This window comes from Alexandromys fortis, unplaced genomic scaffold (assembly GCF_014885135.2).
Source record: "Alexandromys fortis isolate MF-2015 unplaced genomic scaffold, M_Fortis_MF-2015_v1.1 scaffold_326, whole genome shotgun sequence".
Lineage (NCBI taxonomy): Eukaryota > Metazoa > Chordata > Mammalia > Rodentia > Cricetidae > Alexandromys > Alexandromys fortis.
In genome coordinates this window covers 86,194-109,465 of record NW_026068217.1, presented here as the reverse complement: position 1 = coordinate 109,465, position 23,272 = coordinate 86,194, and the positions used below count along the sequence as shown (strand labels likewise).

General features: G+C 36.7%; 1 protein-coding gene and 1 long non-coding RNA gene across 2 annotated transcripts in view; one reads left to right on the top strand and one right to left on the bottom strand.

Annotated features, from left to right (window-relative positions):
- LOC126493457 (fibronectin type III domain containing protein 3C1-like) overlaps positions 1-23,272 on the bottom strand; it is a 49,087-nt gene that overhangs the window by 23,135 nt on the left and 2,680 nt on the right. Inside the window, exons 2-17 of the mRNA XM_050130475.1 lie at positions 21,376-21,452; positions 19,397-19,715; positions 16,175-16,906; positions 14,718-14,773; positions 14,258-14,400; positions 6,587-6,646; positions 6,018-6,156; positions 5,436-5,489; positions 4,586-4,707; positions 4,324-4,498; positions 3,192-3,278; positions 2,850-2,988; positions 2,166-2,237; positions 1,456-1,574; positions 1,237-1,342; positions 740-846 (exon numbers count right to left, since the gene is read on the bottom strand). Coding sequence (XP_049986432.1) covers positions 740-846; positions 1,237-1,342; positions 1,456-1,574; positions 2,166-2,237; positions 2,850-2,988; positions 3,192-3,278; positions 4,324-4,498; positions 4,586-4,707; positions 5,436-5,489; positions 6,018-6,156; positions 6,587-6,646; positions 14,258-14,400; positions 14,718-14,773; positions 16,175-16,906; positions 19,397-19,715; positions 21,376-21,452 — 2,507 coding nt within the window. The remainder of the gene's footprint in view (positions 1-739; positions 847-1,236; positions 1,343-1,455; positions 1,575-2,165; positions 2,238-2,849; positions 2,989-3,191; positions 3,279-4,323; positions 4,499-4,585; positions 4,708-5,435; positions 5,490-6,017; positions 6,157-6,586; positions 6,647-14,257; positions 14,401-14,717; positions 14,774-16,174; positions 16,907-19,396; positions 19,716-21,375; positions 21,453-23,272) is intronic.
- Positions 5,531-23,272, top strand: part of LOC126493458 (uncharacterized) — a 56,020-nt gene continuing 38,278 nt past the window's right edge. The window contains exons 1-3 of the long non-coding RNA XR_007589814.1: positions 5,531-5,918; positions 11,897-11,963; positions 12,954-13,079. This is a non-coding gene — a long non-coding RNA (uncharacterized lncRNA). The remainder of the gene's footprint in view (positions 5,919-11,896; positions 11,964-12,953; positions 13,080-23,272) is intronic.

Sequence of the window (23,272 nt, the reverse complement as noted above, 5' to 3'; positions counted from 1 at the left end):
TTCTTCAAAGAATAGCAAGTTCTGGTCTGGGGATATTGTTCAGAAGTAGAGCACTTGCCTAGCATGCATAAATCAGCCCCAGCTTCAGTCCTCAGCAGCACAGAAAGTTAAACTTTTATAAAATGATTTACCTTAGCTGTCTCTTGCATTAGCTTTAAAACCTCAATTAGTAACCCATTTTGATCCCTCTTTTTATAGTTGATATCTGAAGAGCCAGAATATCAGTTTTGTAGTCTTCATGATATTACGGGTATCAAGTCCTAGGTATGTTCTAGAAACCAAAGTCTGAGGGTTATGGGATCCTAATTCTAATCTATGATTCATTAGAGATTTCAAGTTTCCCCCAGAAATGTTCTAACCCATTAGCATGTTTGTGTATCAGCACAATTAATAAGAAGTTGAATTAGTGAAATACCTCCCAACTGACAGCAACACAGGTTGGACCCTTGCAGGTTAGCACAGGTGTACCACACTGAGAAGGAGGGTGCTGGGCTGGTACAGTTTCACACTTCATTGAAGGAGATCCAAGCTACAAATTAATCAAACATACAAATAAACAAACCCATGCATGACTTTGCAGGCATGGTCACTCCTTACCTGGACGGCAAGTACAGTGCAAGCATGTATTCACTCAAAGTGAACTGAAGTACAAGCGGGTCACCTGGGCAGTGCACCTTCTCTTCTCCTATTTTATGTTTTTAGCCAAAACTGTTGGTTCTTCAGGAAGTCATTTACTTACTGTACATTTCTTTACAGAGCCTGGATACTCCTTTCTGTCATTCCAGGGACCTTTTGCTTTTTTGCCACGCACAACTGTTTCCAAGTTCCCATTAACGGAATGATTGTCTATAAAATATGTAAAATGCACTCAGTTCTCCCCTCCCCAAATTAGTTATTTATGTACTAGTGTTTGAACTCACTCTTGTTTATGCTAAACACATACACTATTCTTTAGCTCCATACCAAGTCTCTAGTTTTTAGGAATGTTTCTTTAAGTTAAGATTTCTCTCTTAAAATGCTTATAGACGTCAAACTTATAGTTTCAATTAACCTCATGATTTGACTTAGGCATTAAAAAGCTAGGTTTCCATTGCCAAGCCTTGGTTTGCTAAGAATCATTCAATTCAGACTAAAACGAAACTCTACTTGTTGATGTTACCACATGCACTCAAAGCAAAAGTAACAGGACAAGAAGCTTAGGTACAGTTGTCAATCATGTAAGGAAGCCTCACTTACCAAGGAGAAGCTTGGTGTCCTTGCACTTGGTTTTACTGTTTGAGGGCAGTGGGCTACAAGACGCAGGAGGTAGAGTGGGTGTCTGAATTGTCAATATGTCAGAAGGCTAGAGATAGAGAATATTTTACTAAATTGGAGATCAGCTTTAGAAAACATTCGGTAATATAACAGTTTATTTCAACCCTCAGTTTGAGAACTCTCCCCTTTCTGATTTCTTACCTGGCTTTTGCCTACAGGTGAAGTGCAAAAGACTCTCAGTTTATATGTGGTGCCTGGTAGGAGGCCATCGTACGTAAATTCCTGAAGAGTGCCATTGTAGATTACCTTCCAGAGATTTGCTGCAGGAAGAAGAGCAAATTGGCTCAATTTGTTCATAGGTCACTTTTAAATTTTATAAGTCCCCAAGACAATTAATGTATGCATGATATATGCTAAGAAACAACCATTGTGTAACATAACATGATCCAACAAGCTTTTTGGGTTGAGATTTCAAGAGAGGGTTTGTCTGTGTATCCTTGGCTATCCTGGAACTCACTCTGTAGATCAAATTGGTCTCCAACTCATAGAGCTCTGCCTGCCTCTCCCTCCTGAGTGCTGGGATAAAACGTGTGCACCATCACTTTCCAGCAAAATTTAATAATCTTTTTATGATAAATTATTTTATTCCAAGTAGAATTAAACAAAAGTTTTAACAGATCAGAAAGTAATCACTTCTTATCAAAACTCAAAGGACTCCAATTTTGGTTTGGTTTTATAGGTGTGTATTTGTATTGATTTTCTGTTTCTGTGCACTATGGTTACATAAGACACTACTATTAGGTGAGGCTAAGTCAACGTTTTACTAGGGAACGCTGTGCTATTTCTTATACATTTTAAATGAAGATCCAATTATTTAGAAATAAAATCTTTTAAAATTCATGTTTCCTTACCACCATCTGAATTTTCACTGACTTCTAAACTGTAACTTGAAATGTGCATTCCACCATTGTCTTTGGGGGAGTCTAAAAAGAGAAACAAATTTTAAGTGATCTAGAAAAGTCTTGCAAGTATTTCACTAACATTTTTTCTCGTGAATTGTAACTTCTCACAGAGAAAAATATAAACATGACACATTGTTGTATGTATATCTATATACTAGTTACAATCTGCAAACCTAGTACAAGTTACATACATTTGATATCACTCATCAAGTATTTAGATAGTATTTCAAAGTTCTTGGCAAGAAACTAAAATGAAAAAAAATATGGGAATAACTTTAATTTATCTAGTCGAGGCAATAAATGTGTTTAAATATAACTTTTGGTTAAGCTGACATTTATCTGTGATACAGACTTCTTTCTATTGTACCTATGTTGTCTAAAATTTTACTTGGAAGATGGTTATTTAAGGATCCATATGAAGTTCAAAAGTTAATTCATGTGTGAATAATTAAGTTAGCTATAGGAAATTCAATAGCAAATTAGCAAAATAATAGGGTTTATATAAACTCAGTTATATGGCAGCGTATTTCACATGCATATAACAATATTTTATTAATAGAACAATTGCAGAAAGATTTCTTTTCAATAGTAATTATGGAGAGAACAAATTTTAGACATAGAAGAATTATTTACCCCATCCAATTTTTACTTGGTGTGCTTGAATTTCTCCCACTACATATGGTTTCTTTGGGTATTCAAGATTGGCTGGACGAGTAGAATATTTTACTTCTCTGCTGGGGTTGCTTCTTCCTTCCAGATTGCAGGCAAAAATCTGTTTGTGTAAAAGAAAATATTTTGTTGGACATTGGCAATAAACGTCTGCTTTGATAATGTGTAATGTGCAGCTGGGTGAGCATTTCCAAGAATTAAATGTAAAGCAAAGTTTCATTTCAAAGAAAAAGCCACCATTTACTACAGCAAAGAGTTTAGTCTTATATGAAAACACAACACCAATGATTATATTATTACACATACCCGAAACGTGTATGTAGTATTTCTCTGAAGATTTTTTACAATGCAAGAGAGATCTTCTCCACTGTATTTAGGTTTAAAACCGAATCCCTGGAAATGGAGGACAGGGAATTTAGGAACGAAACTTAGGTTCAAGCTCTAGCTTCAACTTACTGTCTAGCTTAATGATCTTGAGAAAGTACCTTAGACTTTCTGAACCCCAAAGGGTCTGCACCAGTTCCTCTGCATATATGTTATAGCTGTTAGCTTGATGCTTTCTTGGGACTCCTAATAGTGGGAGTGGGTGTATCTCTGACTCTTTTGCCTGTGTTTGAGAGTTTCCCCCTCCTATTGGGTTACCTTGTCCAGCTCTGATATGAGGGCTTTTGCCTTGTCATATTATATCTTGTTTGACTGTGTTCGCTTGTTGTCTCTTGGAGGCCTGCTCATTTTTGAAGGGAAACGAAGGAGTAGCAGATCTGGGAGGTGTGTGTGTGTGTGTGTGTGTGTGTGTGTGTGTGTGTGTGTGTTGCGGGTGAATCTAGGAGGAGTGGTGTTGTAAAGGGATGTATTGTGTGAGAGAAGTTAGTTTCAATAGACAATGGAGATAATATTTAATTTTTAATGTTCCATTTTTCACAACATAGTGAGATAGCACATGTAAGTCGCCTATTGGTTACGACCCAGAACACGTCTCTTTGTTATCTCTTCCATTTAACATTTTGTGGCTTGTACATAGTAATTTGTGGCTGCTTTTTAAATTGACCGGCTCTTTGACACAGATTTGAAAGCTCCAAATGGAAGGAAATAGTTGCCCACCCACACGAGAAAACTGAGATGAAGGTAGACAGCTTGGCAGAATTGTGTAAAGGTGCTGAAAGATATCTGTGACCACAGAGAGTCAGCCGGAACAGGGCTGGAGCTGAAAATGCTAACTTACATCTTTGAACAGAACGAGCAGAGTGCAGAGATGCTGCTGTTGCCTTGAGCTAGTTGAGGTTGAGCAACCTATGCAGACTTGCCCAACAGTTGCTCTGCATTGAGCCCACTCAGAACACAGCGACTCAAGGTTGTTCCCCCCTCCAAGTGAGAAGTGAGTATAAAAAGGTATTGAAAGATGAGGCTAAAGATCATAGCCCCAAAACAGGACACTTACAGATCTTGGTTCCTCCATCTCGAGGACATAAGTAAGAGTGTCATTTGGGTTTGGGTTTGTTGGGGCACACCATTCCAGCCACAAACAATAGACTCCTGCTTCTTTCAACTTAGGAGGCAGCGGTGCCGGAGGTGTGTTTCCTGATGTGTAGAAGACGGCTATTTCACTGTAATTACTAAAAAGGAAATGTTAAAGTGAAAACACCAGTTTCAGGATCTCATGGCACTGTAGACTTTTCAATAGTGAAAATAATTCAGTGTACCTGGAGCCGAAGTGATTTTTGGCAGCTAATCTGAATGCATACTTCGTAGAAGCGGCCAGTTTAAATATCTTGTGCTGTTTCATGGGACCACTGTAGCAAATTTTGAACTCTTCACCTTTACCCTGGACAATGCACACAAAATATTAGAATATTTTAAAATAGTGCACTTAATAGCACACACTCGTCATAACCTTAATCATTCACAATGAGGTGAATGATTTTCCATGATCTCTGTGCAAGAGGTTTAAGCGCGATGGGGTCCCTGCACTGAGAGGGGAAAATGGACACAAGCTCTCATCCTTTATCTGGAAGTTATCTCCAGTTGAAAAGCACTTGCAAAGGAAAAATTCATTTTCTCCCATGGAGTCTCACTGGGTATCCAAACCACACTTAAGGGCAGGATCTATTCCCAGCAGTAGTTGACCAATGCAAAATGAACTCAATAGTATTTTTTAAGATTTTTTAGTGACTCATAATGCTTTGTCTGGGCATTTAAAAATATGTATGGGTCTTTGGCTTAGATATTATGGTTTTTGATCCTCATGAGATTTCTAGGTGTGCAAACGTGGATCTCTATTTCTTTATGTGTTTATGTGCTTTTTCTTTGACTCTTTTTCTTTTGTTCATTTGTTTGTTTTGTCCCATTCAGGTTTCCTTGCTTTTATATATCTTATTATTATTTTCTTCTTTCTTATTTTAGATGCTTGTTTTCTAAGAAGAACAGGAAAGTCTGTATATATGCATTGGGGATACATAGGGGACCTGGAGTTGAGGGTGGGGAAATAGTAATTTGCATATATCATATGAAAAAGTATTTTAATAAAAATAAAATCAAAATAAATGTGCATACCTCATCCCATTCCAAAAGAAAGCTGCTTATTTTGGATCCATTATCTTTGGAATCCTGCATAGATCAGAATAGCAAAATTATGATAAGTTATTTTTATATAATACATATGTATATGTGTTGTGTATTATATACATATGTGTATGCATTTAATGTGGTATAAATTACTACAATATTTTTGGATACTTGCTTTTATGAAAATTCAAATTTTAGGTTAGAACACATGTTTTACAGTCTACAACATACGCACTGATTCTATAATTTCTGTTTTCACACTGAATTAAAGGAAAGAAATTAAAACTGACACTTAAGAGAATGAAGAGATATATTTATTGATAATTGTGATGACTACCACCAAAATTTCAGTGCTGGAAAGGGCAGTTCACTTTTTATTAATTACCTAAGTTCTATTGACATTTCTCAATTTGCTTGGCAGGACCTCTCAGAGTGAAGAGAAAGAGCATTGTGAAGAGAAGCATTAGAGAAGTAAGTTTGATTAAGCATGCATAATCCATCTTTAAATTTCAAGATATCAAAGAGTGTTTTAAAGTCACACTGAGATACTTTTGTCAGTAAAATCCTTACTTTCCACTGCAGGTTCAGGCTGTTCATGGTTCTGCTAATTAGTTTGGGTGCAAGTGGAGGGTCCGGTTCACAGCCACGAGTTGTGAAACTCACCACTTCAGACACATTTCTGTGCTCTGTGTCTCTTATGGTTGTAACTCTGAAAGGGTAACAGCAATTGTCATAAGCTTTCAAGTACTGAGTCGCAGGATTGTGTTTCTAGACACAGGTTTGTTGCTCTGTTGTTAGCATATATTCTTTATACATAGTAACGGCTCACATTTTCTAATTTTCATAGAAGATTATACCCCCTCCTTTCCCATTATGCTCTTTTGCTCCCTTCTAACTCCCAATAGTCCCCTACTTTCTATCTTCATGGCCTTTCTTTTCAGGGTAACCTAATGAATTAAACTAGGGTTTCTTACATGAGTTTGGAGGTGGGGTTGTTTGAACCTAAAAGGAAAGGGCATTTTGCTGGTAAAAAAAAAACCAGCCTGACTTCAGAAATTTTAAGTACTAAACTCTCAAAGGTTAAGGAGTCTTGGCTGGCTTGCAGTCTGGTGGCAGGTTGTATAGGACAGACTTCTTACCTTAAAAAGTAGACTGTGCAGGGCTGGAGATCATGTAGATCCACTGTAACTTCATTACCACTGTGAAGATAATCTTTGTTTACATGGGATCTTATATATATATTTAACAGCTAATAAGCAGTCCCAGTCTCATAATACCTGAATAACTGATAGAGAACAACAGTTTTCCTTGAAGTTTGGATAATTTTGAACCACATTATATGTGTACAAAATAACGTCACTAGTAGGCTCCTTTTTTTTTATTGCTCTAGGTAGAACCTCCAGTACTATATTGAATAGATATGGAGACAGTGGACAACCTTGTCTTATTCCTGTTTTCAGTGGTATCGCTTTGAATTTCTGTCTGTTTAGTGATGTGGGATTCCCCTCTGTATGCTGTGAATCTGTTTTATTACTATTGGTTACTAAAGAATCTGCTTTGGGCCTATTGCAGTGCTGAATAGAACAAGGTGGGAATTCCTAGGAGAGATAGAGGAGAGAAGAATGTGTAGTCAGAGAGAAGCCATGCAGCTGCTGAAGGAAACTAAGTCCCTGGAACCTTACCAGTAAACTAAAAGCCTCATGTTAAAATATAAAATAACAGAAATGGTTTAATTTAAGATATAAGAGCTAGCTAGCAATATACCTAAGTGAATGGCCAAGCAGTGTTATAATTAATATACTTTCTGTGTTATTATTTCACATCTGAGTGTCTGGGAACAAATGAGCATCCTCCACCTACAAAATGGTGCCCAACATGTGGTACAAATCCACAGCAAGAAAGCATCCAAATTTACAGAAATAATAAATGAAAAGGGGACACAACAACAGATACTGAGGAAATTCAGAGAATCATTAGGTCATACTATAAAGCATATACTCCACAAAATTGGAAAATTAAAAAGAAATGGACAATTTCCTGGATAAGTACCACATACCAAAATTAAATGAAAACCAGGTGGACAATTTAAATATACTTACTACCTACAAGAAAATAGAAGCTGTCATCAAAAGCCTGCCAATGAATAAAAGCCTGGGGCTGGACAGTTTCAGTGCAGAATTCTTCCAGAAGTTCAAAGAAGAGCTAATACCTATACTTCTTAAAGTGTTCCACATAATAGAAACAGAAGGAACATTGCCAAACTCTTTTTATGAGGTTACAGTTACCTTGATACCAATACTGCACAAACACTCAACCAAGAAAGAAAATATCAGATCAATCTCACCCATGAACATTGATGCAAAAATACTCAATAAAATACTGGTCAGGGGCTTAAGAGCATTGGCTGTTGTTCCAGAGGTCCTGAGTTCAATTCCCAGCAACCACTTGGTGGTTCACAGGCATCTGTAATGGGATCTGTGCCTTCTTCTGGCCTTCAGTTGTACATGCAGATAAGTACCATATAAATAAATTTAATAAATATTTAATAAAATACTGAAAAAGCATATGCAAGAACACATCAAAAAATCATCCACCATGATCAAGTTGGCTTTATCCCAGAGTAGCAGGGATGGTTCAACATTTGAAAATCTGTCAGTGTAATCGTTCATATAAATAAACTGAAAGAAAAAATCCATATGATCATCTCATTAGATGCTGAAAAAGCATTTGACAAAATCCACCACCCCTTTATGATAAAGGTCTTGGAGAGATCACGGATATAAGGAACATATCTAAACATAATGAAAACAATATACAGCAAGCTGACAGCCAATATCAAATTAAATGACAAGAAAGTCAAATTGATTCCACTAAAATCAGGAACAAGACAAGGCCACCACTCTCTCCATATATATTCATCATAGTTCTTGAAGTTCTGGTAGAACAATAGGACAACAGACTCAAAGTGATCCCACTAAAATCAGGAAGAAGACAAGGCCACCACTGTCTCCATATCTATTCAACATAGTTCTTGAAGTTCAGGCTAGAACAATAAGACAACAAAAGGAGATCAAGGGGCTACCGATTGGAATGGAAGAAGTCAAACTTTCATTATTTGCAGATGATATGATAGTATACATACGTGACCCCAAAAATTCTACTAGGGAACTTCTACAGCTGACAAATCTCTTCAGTAATGTTACGGAATACAAGATCAACTAAAAAAAAATCAGTAGCTGTGCCATATGCAAATGATAAAGAAGTTGTGAAAGAAACTAGAGAATCATTACCTTTCACAAAAGCCACAAATAACATAAAATATCTTGGGGGTAACCTAACCAAAGAAGGGAAAGTCATGTTTGAGAAAAACTTTAAGTCTTTGGAGAAAGAAATTAAAGAAGATACCAGAAAATGGAAAGGTCACCCATGCTCTTGGAAAGACAGGATCAACATAATAAAAATAGCAATCCTATCAATAGCAATCTATAGATTCAACGTAATCCCTATCAAAATCCCAACACAATCCTTCACAGACCTTGAAAGAACAATACTTAAGTTCATATGAAAAACCAAAAAACCCAGATAGTCAAAACAATCCTTTACAATAAAGGAATTTCTGGAGGTATCACCGTCCCTGACATGAAACTCTATTATAGAGTGACAGTAATGAAAACAGCTTGGTATTGGCATAAAAAGCAGAGAGGTTGATCAATGGAATCGAATCAAAGATGCAGATATTAATCCACTCATCTATGACCTCCTGATTTTTGACAAAGAAGATAAAAATATACAATGGAAAAAAGAAAGTATCTTCAAAAAATGGTGCTGGCATAACAGAAGAATGCAAATAGATCCATATCTATTCCCATGCACAAAACTCAAGTCCAAATGGATTAAATACCTCCATATAAATCCAACCTCACTGAACCTAATAGAAGAGAAAGTGGGAAGTAGCCTTCAATGCATGGACACAGGAGACCACTTCCTAAATATAACCTCAGTAACACAGACACTTAGAGCAACAGTACATAAATGGAATATTGTGAAACTGAAAACCTTTTGTTAAGCAAAGAAAACAGTCAATAAGACAAAAAGGCAGCCTACTGAATGGGAAACCCACATCAGACAGAGGACTGACATCCAAAATATATAAAGAACTCAAGAAATTAGATAACAAAATTCCAAATAATGCAATTAAAAATGGGGTACAAAACTAAATTTCTCAACAGAAGAATCTCAAATTGCCAAAAGACACTTAAGGAAAGGTCAGCATCCTTAGCCATCAGGGATATTCAAATCAAAACAACTCTGAGATACAATCTTATACTATTCAGAATGGCTAAGATCAAAAACAGCAATGATAGCTTACGCTGGAGAGGATGTGGAGTAAGGGTGGTGGGAATGTAAACTTGTACAACCACTTTGGAAATCAGTATAGCGGTTTCTCAGAAAATTTGGAATCAGCCTACCTCAAGACCCAGCAAAATCACTCCTGGGCTAAAAGATGCTCAATCATAGTACAAGTATTTATTCAACTATTTTCATAGCAGAATTATTTATTATAGCCAGAACCTGGCAACAACCTATATGCCCGTCAACCGAAGAATGGATAAAAAAATGTGGCACATTTACACATTAGAGCACTACTAAGTGGTAAAAAAAATGGCATCTTGAATTTTGAATACAAATGGATGGAACTAAAAAACATTATACTGAACGAGGTAACCCAGACCCAAAATATGAATATGTATGTACTCAATCATAAGTGGATACTAGCTGTAAAGCAAAGGATATTGATTTTATAGTTCATGATCCTAGAGCAGCTAAGTAACAAGGTGAACCCTAAGATAAACATACATAGATCCACCTGGAAAGGGGAAGCAGACAAGATCACCTGAGAAAATTGGGAGTGTGGTGGTGGGGGGAGTAGGGTGTATGGAAAGGGAAGACTAGTGGAGAAGGGGAGGAGGAAGAGAACTTGAGGAAATGGGATAGTTGAGATGGACGAAGGACAGAAATGAGAGCAAGGAAAGAGTTATTTTGATTGAGAGAGCCATTATGGGGCTAGCAAGAAACCTGTCACTAGAGAAATTCCCAGGAATTCACAAGGATGACACCAGTTAAGACCCTAAGCAATAGAAGAGAGGATGCTTGAGCTGGCCTTTCCCTGTAGTCAGACTGATGAATATCTTAAATATCACCATAGACCTTCATCCAGAAACTAATGTAAACAGAGGTGGAGACCTGCATCTGAGCACTGTACTGAGCTCCCAAATTCCAGTTGAAGAGTGGGAGGAGCAAAAATATGAGCAAATAGGTCAAGACTATGATGGATATACCTACTGAAATAGTTTACCTCAGGTAATAGGAGCTCACCAACTCCAGCCAGACAGAGAAAGAAACAGCTTAGGTCCAAAATAGTTACTCTGAATGTGGGTGACAGTTGTATGGCTGGGGTAGACTGTAGGGCCACTGGAAGTGGCACCAGGATTTATCCTTACTGCTTGTACTGGCTTTTTGAGATCTCATTCTCTTTAGATGGATACCTTGTTCAGTCTAGATATAGGAAGGAAGGCCTTGGATTTTACTCAAAGCAATGTGCCTTACCCTCTATGAGGAGTGGATGGTGGGTGGGGTAGAGGTTTTAGGTGCATGTAAGAGGAGGAATCCAGGGAGTGGAAACTGGGATTGGTATGTAAAATGTAAAAATATTGCTGGTTTTCTTTTTAAAATTAATTAATTAACTAATTACAAAAGTGTACATAGGCTTGGGAAAGAGAGAACAAAGAGTATAGACAGTTATAAAAAGAATTAATATAAAAGAGTTCAAGCTGGGCGGTGCTGGTGCACGCCTTTAATCCCAGCACTCGGGAGGCAGAGGCAGGTGGATCTCTGTGAGTTCGAGGCCAGCCTGGTCTACAAGAGCTAGTTCCAGGACAGGAACCAAAAGCTACGGAGAAACCCTGTCTCGAAAAATCCAAAAAAAAAAAAAAAAAAGTTAAGACAGATATAGATTAAAGGAGTAAAGAGAGTAAATATTTAAAAGCAATAGAGTAAAAAAGGTCACATAAAGATGGAAAATACACAGAGAGTCTTGATTATGTATGCTATTGTGTTTTCTTTGAGTTTTTTGACTGTGAATGAGCTAAGCACAGAGAGACGTTTCATTGTTCGGGCCACTAAGCTAAACCAACATATATATTTAATAGATACCTTGACTCTAAATTTGGGTTGAAGGATAAGTTCCTTTGGAAAAGAGGTTCTGCTTTTGTTTCCACAGAGGTTAATTGAGAACCTGTATATTCCTTCCAGACTAATGTGGATTGATGGAATAGGTATCCATGAACCCCCCCCCCCATACTTTGCTCAGCAAAAAGCAGGAAGCAGTTTGGTGAGAACTACGTTTAAATTCTGAAATATTGTTTATAAACTTTTGTTTTCATTTAAAGGGGGCTATAACATAAAGATGAATACTTTACATTGATATGGACTCTGGATTATTGATACAAATTTAAGGTCAGTTTGGTTATGTGAATATTTCTGCTCTTGTTTAAGATATTGTGTTTGGGCAACTCTTTTAAAATGAAACATATTGTTAAGAAATACAGATTAAGAGATAGTCATTTATAATAAACAAACTTTTAGTCATGTTAGGTTTTCTAGATTTACAGAGATATATTTCAGATAGATAGGTAAATCTTTCAAAGAATTACGGAATATGGTATTGAAAATGTTTTAAGACCTGAGACTCTTCTCTACAGTGAGACATGTCTGCTTCTGGAAGCACCAATTCTTTATAGAAGTTGATGGGCATTGAAGAAACTCATTATGGAAATTGCTTTAATGTGACAAGGCTAACCATTTGGGCAAGAAACTGCTCTTGCCTGCTTGATGGTTTTCTATATAAACTGGACCTGCAGGACCTACTGAAAAATGATTGCTGAAGTTGACTAAAGAAGGTGAGACAGTCCTTCAGCGTTCCTGCTTCATGAAAGAGTCTGCCAGATATTCTGTAGGATACAGAAAAAAGTTACTGACAAACTGCCAATAGAGGCAGATCTGTCTGTGAAATTTCCTGCTTCATAGAAAAGTCAGCCAGATCTGTAGGCTGAAGATGATGTCCCAATTTTACAATGAACTTTGGGTGGCTTTCGGGGCAGCGAGATGTCTCTGTCAATTCCACGGTTTTGTAAATTGCTTACAATGCACTTCCTGTTAACTTAGGTAACATTATATCCTTCTGTAGTCTTTGATGGAGTTGAAAAATAGATCGAATTATAATTTTCCTTAGTTATGATAAAAGATAAAGTATATATAAATATTGTAATTGTAATTCTTATTTGATAGTTGTTTTGTTGTATGTAATTTTATTATGTTAAAGTTAAAACATTCCTTTTAATTTAGATAGAAAAGGGGAGGTGATGTGGGATTCCCCTCTATATGCTGTGAATATGTTTTATTATCATTGGTTAATAAAGAATCTGATTTGTGGCTTTTGCAATGCAGAATAGAGCAATGTGGGAATTCTAAGCTGAGCTAGAGGAGAAAAGAATGTGGAGTCAGAGAGATGCCATGGAGGTGCCGAAGGAGACAGAGGCCCCAGAACCTTACTGGTAAACCATGAGCCTTGAGGTAAAGTATAAAAAATGGAAAATTTGGGTTAATTTAACATATAGGAGTTAGCTAGCAATATGCCTAAGTTATTGGCCAAAACATGTTGTAATTAATATAGTTTCTGTGTTATTATTTTGGGTCTGGGCATCCAGGTACAAACGAGCAACCTCCACATATATTTGGTGTTAGCTGTTGGCTTGCAGTATATTGCCTTTATTATGTTTAGGTATGTTCCTTGTGTCCCTGCTGTCTTCAAGACCTTTACCATGAAGGGATGTTGTACTGAACTAGTGATGTGTGTAAAGTGCATGACATGCCAGAAATAGATTTCCATGCAAGTTAATTTTGCATTTTCCTGTCTCTTACCTAGTATAGAGGATTGTGGGTTGTGATTCTTAAATCTCACAATTTTACGTGATAATTATCAAATTAATGGAACTTTACAGAAATTCCCTTTTTTACTTTGAGTATCTGGCCAAAAAGAATTTTAGAAAATCAAATTGTCTAATATGATTTTCAAAGTATTGTACACCATGTCTGGCTTTCTTACTGCCTAAGCTGAAAAATGGATATAAGATTGTCCCTTTCTCTCTATCTGAATGTCTTTCCTTCCTTGTTTCTGTCTGTTGCATCTTCATTCAGGCTGACTGCTGTTTAGAACATCTGGTTGTGCACATGTTATCTTCTAATGTATTCTCTATAGTCCTGGATCAATCTTCTGAGCCACACCCCTCAATTTATCTTGCTATTTTAACAGACTCCTTTTTATAACCAGCTCCCAGAGCTTAATTAAGAATCCAGGGCTTGAATTTTCACTGCCATGTAAACTATCTCACTCGTTTACCCAACGACAGCATCACGTGGAGGTCTTTCTTTCTAAATTGTACCAATTGAAAAATGAGGAGGAATTGGAGGTTCACTTTTTTATCCTCCTAAAGTTCAAATTTGTCTACCAGGAAGCTTGTAGATGAAAATGGATGATCTGATATTTAAATAAGATCTTCAATCTAATGAGTTTTTTTGATTTTTTGAAAACCAACTATTAGAAAAAAACTAAACTAAAAACTAACCCTGTCTAATGGAAGAATCTAGGAAAAAACCGAAGAATTTAGCCTAGGGATAAGTTGGGGCACAATGATTATATGCTTATACGATATACTTGAAGTGAATAACACAAAGTAATTTAAAAGACTTACTTATACATGCTTTTGTAGACTTCATTTTTACCATTGCTAGATAGTGCCAGTTCAAATGTCACAGGAGAATTAATATGATCACATTTTTCAGTACTGTTCAGATTCCATGAAACAGTAGCAGATCTTGTTTGGATATTAGAAATCTAAAATGATAGAAATGCAAGGAATATACTTAAAAATCATAATGTGTAATTTTGAATACAGTCTTTTCTTCAGTCTTAATTGATATTAGGTGTATCACTCATAATAGGTGCTGAAATACTGTGATTAAATATCTAGCTATTAATTTTATGTTTAATGGTGCTGCATTGGTTATTATTGCTTGCTGAAGGAGATTATGAAAATTTAACACAGTAAATGCTTCCAATGAATCTTCCATTAAAGAAAACATCACAGTGAATGTGCAGGGTCAAGAGAGAAAAGGTAAAAAGAACACAAAATCTTCAGTTTAGTTACTTACCACAGGCTTTTCAAGGTTGGAACAGCAGGGCTGTGCTCTGTATTCTGTATTATTTTCTAAAATTAAGAAAAATCCCACCTCAAACAATAATAATGATAATATATTGGCAAAAGTAGGATGAAAAAGTTAGGTCTATTATCACCTTTCAAATACACCAGCACAATGAAAATTACAAAGACCTAATGACAACTTACACTAAACACTAAAACAAGAATCTGATCAAAATATGTGTTAAACTCAGCAGGATATTACAACATTCCTCAATTTAAGTAAAATCAGACAGACTAAGTAGGATTGAAATTTGCAATGTTTCATTAGAAGACAACCAGAAAAGCATTCAAGGATATGCAAATTTTGCAAGAAGATGCCTTTTAAACTATGTGTATTTGTGTGTGTATATGTATGTTGATGAGAATTTAATCCAGGGCCTTTCGCATACTATACAATCGCTGCACCTAGATTCTTTCTCACATTTTTTAAGAGGCAGCCTAATTATGATTTTGCTTACACTAATTGGTTTTCAAAAGAAGCATGAGAGTTCTGTTATTTGCTACAACATATACAAAACCAAAAGACATTATACTAAATGAGATAAGTCAAGTCCAAAAAAATAAATACAGCATGATCTCACTTATATGGAGAAGTTTGTAGAGTGAAGGAAACATTAGCAGGAATGGGGTTGAAGTTAGAGAATGGGTAGATGCTGAACAAAGGGAAGAAACTTTAATATGAGAGAAATAGATTCCTGAGAGCTATTACATGGCAGGATGACTCTAGTTAATATAAGGTATATTGCAATATAAAACACATGCATTTCAAATGTTGTAACATAAAATTCCTGATTGGTAAGTGAGATGACAGGGGTTAGTTAGCTTTACTTACTAGTTCTACTTTATATTTATAGATTACATGTTTGTGAATCACACTGTACTTTATAAATGTGTGGTTATTATTTGTCAGCTAATAATAAATTAAAAATAAATTATAAAACCATGGAGGTACATGTATCATCAGGTTCAGAGGAAGCAGAAGCAGACAATAGTATGTTAATATTTAAAATGGGCTGGCAAGGTGACATTAGAGAATCATGGTGCTTTCCACCAAGCTTTATGACCTGGATTTGGTCCAGGGACCTGCATAACTGAAAGAAGAAAATAAACTCCTATGAGTTACCTCTGATATCCCTCATTCACATACATACACCAGCTAAATAAATAATTATGTCTAATAGAAATTTATTTAAAATGCATTTAGAGTCCAACATATTTGACTTGAGTATTCACTGCTTATTGACAACAAAACTTCATTCCTGGGTCCTCTAATCCTCCCTTGTTCACATACATACACAGACTAAATAAATAAGTATGTATGGTAGAAATGCATTTAAAAATGCAGTGAGAGCCCAAAATAGTTGACTTGAATACTCAATGACAACAGTAGTAGATTCCTGGGTTTACCTTTTAGTACTGCATTTGTCGACTGATTCTTCCTTTGTTTTTCATCTGATATCTGCTTATTGTCTTCACCTTCCACATTATTCTCTCTCGTTCCATGATTATCTTCAGTATTAGCCCTGGTATTATTGGAAATGCTGGCAGCACCAGAAGGTCTGAACACATTATTAATTGAAGAGGGGATATGAGTGTTTTCAGAGATGAAAATGTTGGGATCACTCTCAGAAATATAGCTTGGAGTACTCTCGGTATTTGATGACTTTTGAGTTTCATCAGAGGTGACTGGATCATGAGCAATTCTGGAAGGACCTGGAGCACTACTAATGATGTCAGAGCAAAGAGTAGCGATTGAGGTAGAAGTGCTAGGGGTATGTTCAGAGGGACTAGTGATTGTGTCAGTAGTGTTAATGTCTGGAAGAGTGTTGGCAATGTAGGTTTTTGGAGTATTGTCAATGGTGCAAGTGCTTAAGACAGTATTCAGAGAGCAAGTGCTTGAAGTATTGTTATTAATGTGAATTCCTGGAGAAGAATCCACCACAGTGTAAGGACAAAGAGGACTAAAAGTACCAGACATGTCAATGACTTTGTTCAGAAGCAAAGAAGTGTCATTAAACATGGAGCTAGTCTTCTGTTCACCAAATTGATGATCTCTCATTTTCTTCTTTGAATATTCTCCAATTTTAACAGTCCTCTCATGAAACTGGTTATGATTTACTCTTCCATGAGTATAGGTTTCTAAAAAAGATAATGTGATAATATTCAGTAATCATAATAACCATATTCTTTCAAGTTCCTTTTTCCACTTAAACATCAAAAGAACACTGATAAATCATGCTTTACTTATTTTTTTACTTTGCTTCAATCCAAATATTCAGTTTTATGTATATGTTTTATGTATATGTTTTTATGATAAACTGATAGGCCTGGAAAAATATGAACAAATATGGTATTTTTGTAGATAATAACTTCACTTTCAAATCTCCAGATCTTATGATTATGGTGACAATTCTCCAGGTCCTTTTGTATTCCCAATAGATAGCATTAATAGTCAAGGATTTTTAATAATTTTTCAATCTGAATTTATAGAAAAATATGTGCCACAAGTCCATGCTATATAGAAACCAAGAAAAGCTAATAAAATACAGTTTCATGAGTATATTTACTCATGAAAGTAAACAAAAGACATAAACTTTAGGCATTATAAGCATTTTGTGCATAACCTATCATTAGCCCTAAGATATATGCATGATATATAATCATTGAAGGAAATGCTATTATCTTCTACTATTTTCAACTTTAATAACTGTCCAAATCTGTTTGCTTTTAAGAAACTGAAAATCCTTCATATTTTTCCACTTTTATAAAATTTTCTGTTTCAAATGACACCTATCATTATAGTGTACTGACGGATTTCATGGAAACATTTTAATACAACTATATGATGTACTTTGCCCATATTTACCTCCTTACTTCCCATTTCTTTCCTCTCTCATGCTCTTCTCTATTATTGAGATACTCCTTCTTTTTTCCTTCCTCCTCCTTACCCACCTCTGCCTCCTCACGTTTTTGAGACAAAAATCACATTTCCTAGGCAAGCCTCAAACTCCAGCATAGACAACCTTTAACTTCTAATCCTCCTGCTTATACCTCCAGGACGCTGACCTTGTACACAAACACCACCATGTCTAGTTTCGTGTGGTACTGCTGCTTGGGAAATCAGTATGGCAGTTTCTAGAAAATTGGGAATTAACCTACCTTAGGACCCAGCAATATCACTGTTGGTCATATGCCCAAAGGATGCTCAATCATACTACATGGACATTTGCTCAACAGTGTTAATAACAACATTATTTGTAATAGCCAGAACCTGAAAAAAACCTAGATGCCCCTCAACCGAAACATGGATAAAGAAAATGTGATACATTTACACAATGGAGTACTACTCAGTGTTTAAAAAAATGCCACCTTGGAATTTTCATGCAAAAGGATGGAACTAGAAAAACCATCCTGAGTGAGTTAACCCAGACCCAGAGAGATGAGTAAGGTATGTACTCACTCATAAGTGGATTCTTGCTGTAAAGCAAATGATATAGTCCATGACCCCAGAAAACTAAATAACAAGGAGAACCTATGTGAAACATATAAATCACCCTGGTAAGGGGAAATAGACAAAGTATCCTGGAAAAATTGGGAGCTTGGGGGTGGGGTAGAAGGGAGGGAAGAAGGGAAGGAGGAGGATAGAATGCGAGGAGAACTTGAGGGGATGGGGCAGTCAAGATGGGAGAAGGACAGAGATGGAGAGCAAGGAAAGAGATATCTTGATTGAGGGAGCCATTATGGGGCTAGCAAGAAATCTGGACCTAGAGAAATTCCCAAGAATCCATAAGTATGACCCCATATAAGACCCTAAGCAGTAATGGAGAGGGTTCCTGAACTGGCCTTGTCCTGTAGTCAGACTGTTAACTATCTTAAATGTCACCATCCAGGAAATGATGGAAGCAGAGGCTGAGAGACATAGTGGAGCAGTGGGCTGAGCTCCCTATGTCCAGTTGAAGAGTGGGAGGAGTGAGAATATGAGCAAAGAGGTCAAGACCATGATTTAGTTTACCTGAACTAATGGGAGCTCACCAACTTTGGCCAGAGATGAAGTAACCAGCATATAATGAAAGTAGGTCCTCTGAATGTGGGTGACCGTTTTATGGCTAGAGCAGGCTTTGGGGCCACTGGTAGCGGGGCCAGGATTTGTTCCTACTGCTTGTACTGACTTTTTGGAACTCATTCTTTTTGGAGAGCTTCCTTGCTCAGGCTAGATATAGTAGGGAGGGCCTCGGACCTTCCTCAAAGCAATGTGCCTTACCCTCTCTGAGGAGTGGATGAGGGGTGGGGTGGGGGTAGGAAGAAGGAATGGGAGGAGGGGAGGAAGTGAGAAGTAGGATTGGTATAGATAATGGAAAAGTTATTTAACATAAAATTAAAAACGAAAGAAAAGAGAAGAGTGCATACTGGGGTGGAGAGATGGCACAAAGGTTAAGAGCATTGGTGATCTGGGTTCAGTTCCCAGCCCCCATACAGTAGCTAACAACTGCCTGTTAATGCCAGTCCCAGGACATATGATGCCCTCTACTGGGTTTGGCAGGCACTATACACACAGTGCACAGGCTTCAGGTAGACCCTTTGTACATATAAAAAGAAACAAAATTTCAAAAGAAGGAAAGCACATATTACCATGATGCTCCTGGTATATAAATGTTGCTGGTGGTGGTCGCAGCGGTGGTGGTGGTAGTGCTGGAGGTGGTGGCATCTGCTGCGGAGCAGCTTCTTGGAAGTAAGGTATTGGGAATTCCCCGTGAACTGGGGGATACATAAGCTGAGAGGCTTCTTGGGAGTAAGGTATTGGGAATTCCCCGTGAACTGGGGGATACATAAGCTGAGAGGCCTGAGGGAATGTCAGCGGTGGCGGCGCTATGAAGGGTGAGAGCTGCTGAGCAGGAACAGTCAGGGGCATGTGGTAGTCAAGTGTCTGAGGCACAATTTCTTCCTCCACCTAAAACACAAGACAGAATCATATTAAAATCCACAGAAATCATTATGCTTATGATTTATACCATATCTTGTTAATTTGGAAATCTATAACATCAAGGACCAATAATCAAGAAGGCAAGATCATTTTTTTTCCACATGTATCTTGCTTTCTTTTGAGACAGGAGCTCATTATGAAGTTTCTGGAACTCACTGCATAGACCAGGCTGACTTTAAACTCACAGAAATCCACCTGCCTCTGCCTCCTGAGTACTGAGATTAAAGGTGTGTGCCACCATTCTTGGCTGCAGGTAACTTTCTGTTTAAAGGAAGTAATTTCTGGCACACTTCAAAACCTTAAAGTGTACCATATAATTTAAGAGTACCGTTCCTAATCCTCACTTTCTCAGTGCTTTACAACTGGAAACTATTGTGAATTTATTAAGAATACTTATAAAATTTGCTTTTTTTCCTTCTTATTATATCACAGTAGTATTATTCCTATTCTGTACTTTCATTTTTTATTTAACAATATACCTTTGAAGACTTTTCTGTATTTGTTTATAATTATCCCCTCCTTCCTCTTTGAGAAAGTCTTTCATTATGAAGCTCTGGTTTTCCTTGACCTCACTATGTAGACGAGGCTGGTTTTGAACTCACAGAGATCTGCCTGCCTCTGTCTCCCAAGTGCTGTGATCAAAGGTCTACACACCAGAACCATTTCTATTTTCCCATTTTTTGCTTATTGTTAAAGTGCTTCATTATCCTCATAGGTTGTAGTCACTGATTTATAAGCATGTGTTCATTTTCAAACCTCTTTGTGAGTATAAACAGCACTATAAGGAATATTATGTATATGATTCATATATCATTCCAAAGTTGTAAAAATAAATCTGTCTGATAAATTAAAGAATTTACTTATTGAAGTATTCGAAGTAAAATGCTGAATGCAAGCACAGGTGCTCTCATATTTTGATTAGGCAATTCATTATTATTATTACAAATTTTCACCTCCTCCCATCTGATTAGGCAATTTCTTACAAGTAATTTTGTTTAGAATTTATGTACATTACACTGACTTGTTTGGTGTGTTCTGCATCTATACCACTAAATATACACAACTAAATAAGCTATGAAGACAAAGGCTTTGAAGAAGAAAAACAAGATATTTTTCAAGTCTGTATTTTCAAGGCCATTGGATATTTTGTTAATCTCAGTATGAGTGTTATCTGTCTGCTCATTTTAGGTGCACAGTAAATATTTGAGGAATTTCATATAAGTGTTTTTAGGCCTTTAAGAATGAAACACTACTGAGTTGAAAATACCATGTCATTTTAAGGACCAAAGATTGTACGTTTTCAGAAGCCATTACTGTGAGAATTATAGTGGTACTTAAGGTCAATTAACAAACTCTACAAAGCAAGGGAAGATTATTAGATATGCCTTGATATAATTCAGTAAACAATGAGATATCGCTTATGAGGCAATCTAAGGGAGGCTTGGTTAAAGCCAATCACTTGAAATAATTACAGTTAAAGATTTATTTAAAAGCAAAATTGAAGGAAATGACAACAGTAAAGTAAATAAATACATATTTCTGAAAACCTTTTATCACACACTGGCATAGCAAAAATATTAGATGATAATATAGTGCTAGACACCAAATAAAAACCGCATTAGCATACCTGAGATGTGTAACCAGGAGGAAGGTATATTGGTTGCAAATTACTGTTTGGAGCTATCATGGGTATGTCTTCTGGTCCTAGAAAATTATTAATGAAGTTTAAACAAAGTCCATTACAGAATCCAGCTAAGTTTGCATAGTGAAAATCAGCACTGAGCTTCAACAATAGCTACTTTGAAAGGATATTGTCGCATATTCACAAAACCCATTGCCAAAGTATTGAAGAATCACTAGAAATTTATTTCAACCAATGAAACATCATTAAAGAACACCATGAGGACTTGTAAATTATGTCTTCTAAAAATGTTGACAAGCTCACTGTGAATGAAAATGAGCTATCAGCTTTCTGCTAGTGTTCTCTCACTTAGCATGGTTATATTGCCTAAAGTTTTTCTCTGCATCATAAAATAATTTCTTGCAGTGATATTACCTAATAAAATGAAAGAAAATTTTAAGGCTTCCTTCCAATAATATTAAAGTGAATATACAGACATATGTGTGTAACAAGTGTCAATGAGAAAGCAGCCTGTAAGAGAGCTAGGAGGGTATATAGGATAGTTTGGAGGGAGGGAAGGATGGGGGAATGTCGTAGTTATAGTATAATCTCAAAAGAAAAGAAATAATTACAAAAGTGAACTAGGGGCCTGGAGGGATGGCTCAGTGGGTAAGAACACTCACTGATTTTCCAGAGGATCTAGGTTTCATTCCCAGCTCCCTCGTGATGACTCACAGCCTTTGGTTAACTCCAGTTCCAGGGCATCTGATGCTCACTACTGATGCCCACGAGCACTGCACACACATGGTGCACAGACATCCATGCAGGTAAAACACTCATACACATAACATAAAAATAAAGAAATCTCAAAAACTAAAAAAGTGAACAGTTTTTAGGAAATGACCTAGTATAAAGAAGAGCTCAGAACTATACATGTGATGCTGCACTTTTATACCACAAATTTTAATATCTCAACCACACATTTGCATAGCAGCTGAAAATTATATTACAGATACTTATGTGTCTTCTTTCTTTGGGTTATCTGTGTTTTCTTCATCGTTTGAGACAAGGTTTCTCTGTGTCACAGCCCTTACTGTCCTGGAATTCTCTTTGTAGACTAGGCAGGCCTGCAACTCAGAGATATCTCCCTGTTTCTGCTTCCCAAATGCTGGGATTAAAGGCATGCACCACCACCTGGCTATTTGCAATTTTTACCATTAGTATTTAGTTGTAAGAATACATGTGGTTTTAAGACCCTTGAATGGTAATTTGTGTGGGTTCATGATGAACATTACATAGCAACGATTTAAAATCCTTTTTCAGATGATATTTTCAGACATTCTGGAGACACGGGTGCAGAGACAAAAAGCCCGACAAGATAAAAACAGAAATTCCCCCACTTTCAAAATCAGACTGACCAATCAGAATGTCACATCAGTGACTTGAGCTGTCTTAGATAAACATTTAGTCTCTAACTTCTTTTAAACATGATTTAGTTTTATTTTGTGTATATGGGTGTTTAACTTCATGTATGTATGCGGGCCATGTGTTGGCCTGGTACCTGAGCAGAACAGATCTACTGGATCCATGGGATGTCTGGATCCACTGGAATCTGAGTTACAATGGTTGTGGGCCACTTTGTGGGCCACTGGGAAATAAACCTGGGTCCTCTGCAAGAGCAAACAGACCTCTTTGAGTATAACTTCTGAGGAACCTCAGCCCAGATGTCAGTCTTATGAATGAAAGTTGGTGCTACAAAGTTTATTACTTAACAAAATAGATGCTTACTAGTCTATTCAGAAATGAACCCACACAAATTACATGAAATAAGAATAAATAACTTTCCTTTTAAAAAACTATTATTCTCTTTCAAGTGGTGATTCTTTCAGAATTTTCTTGCTGC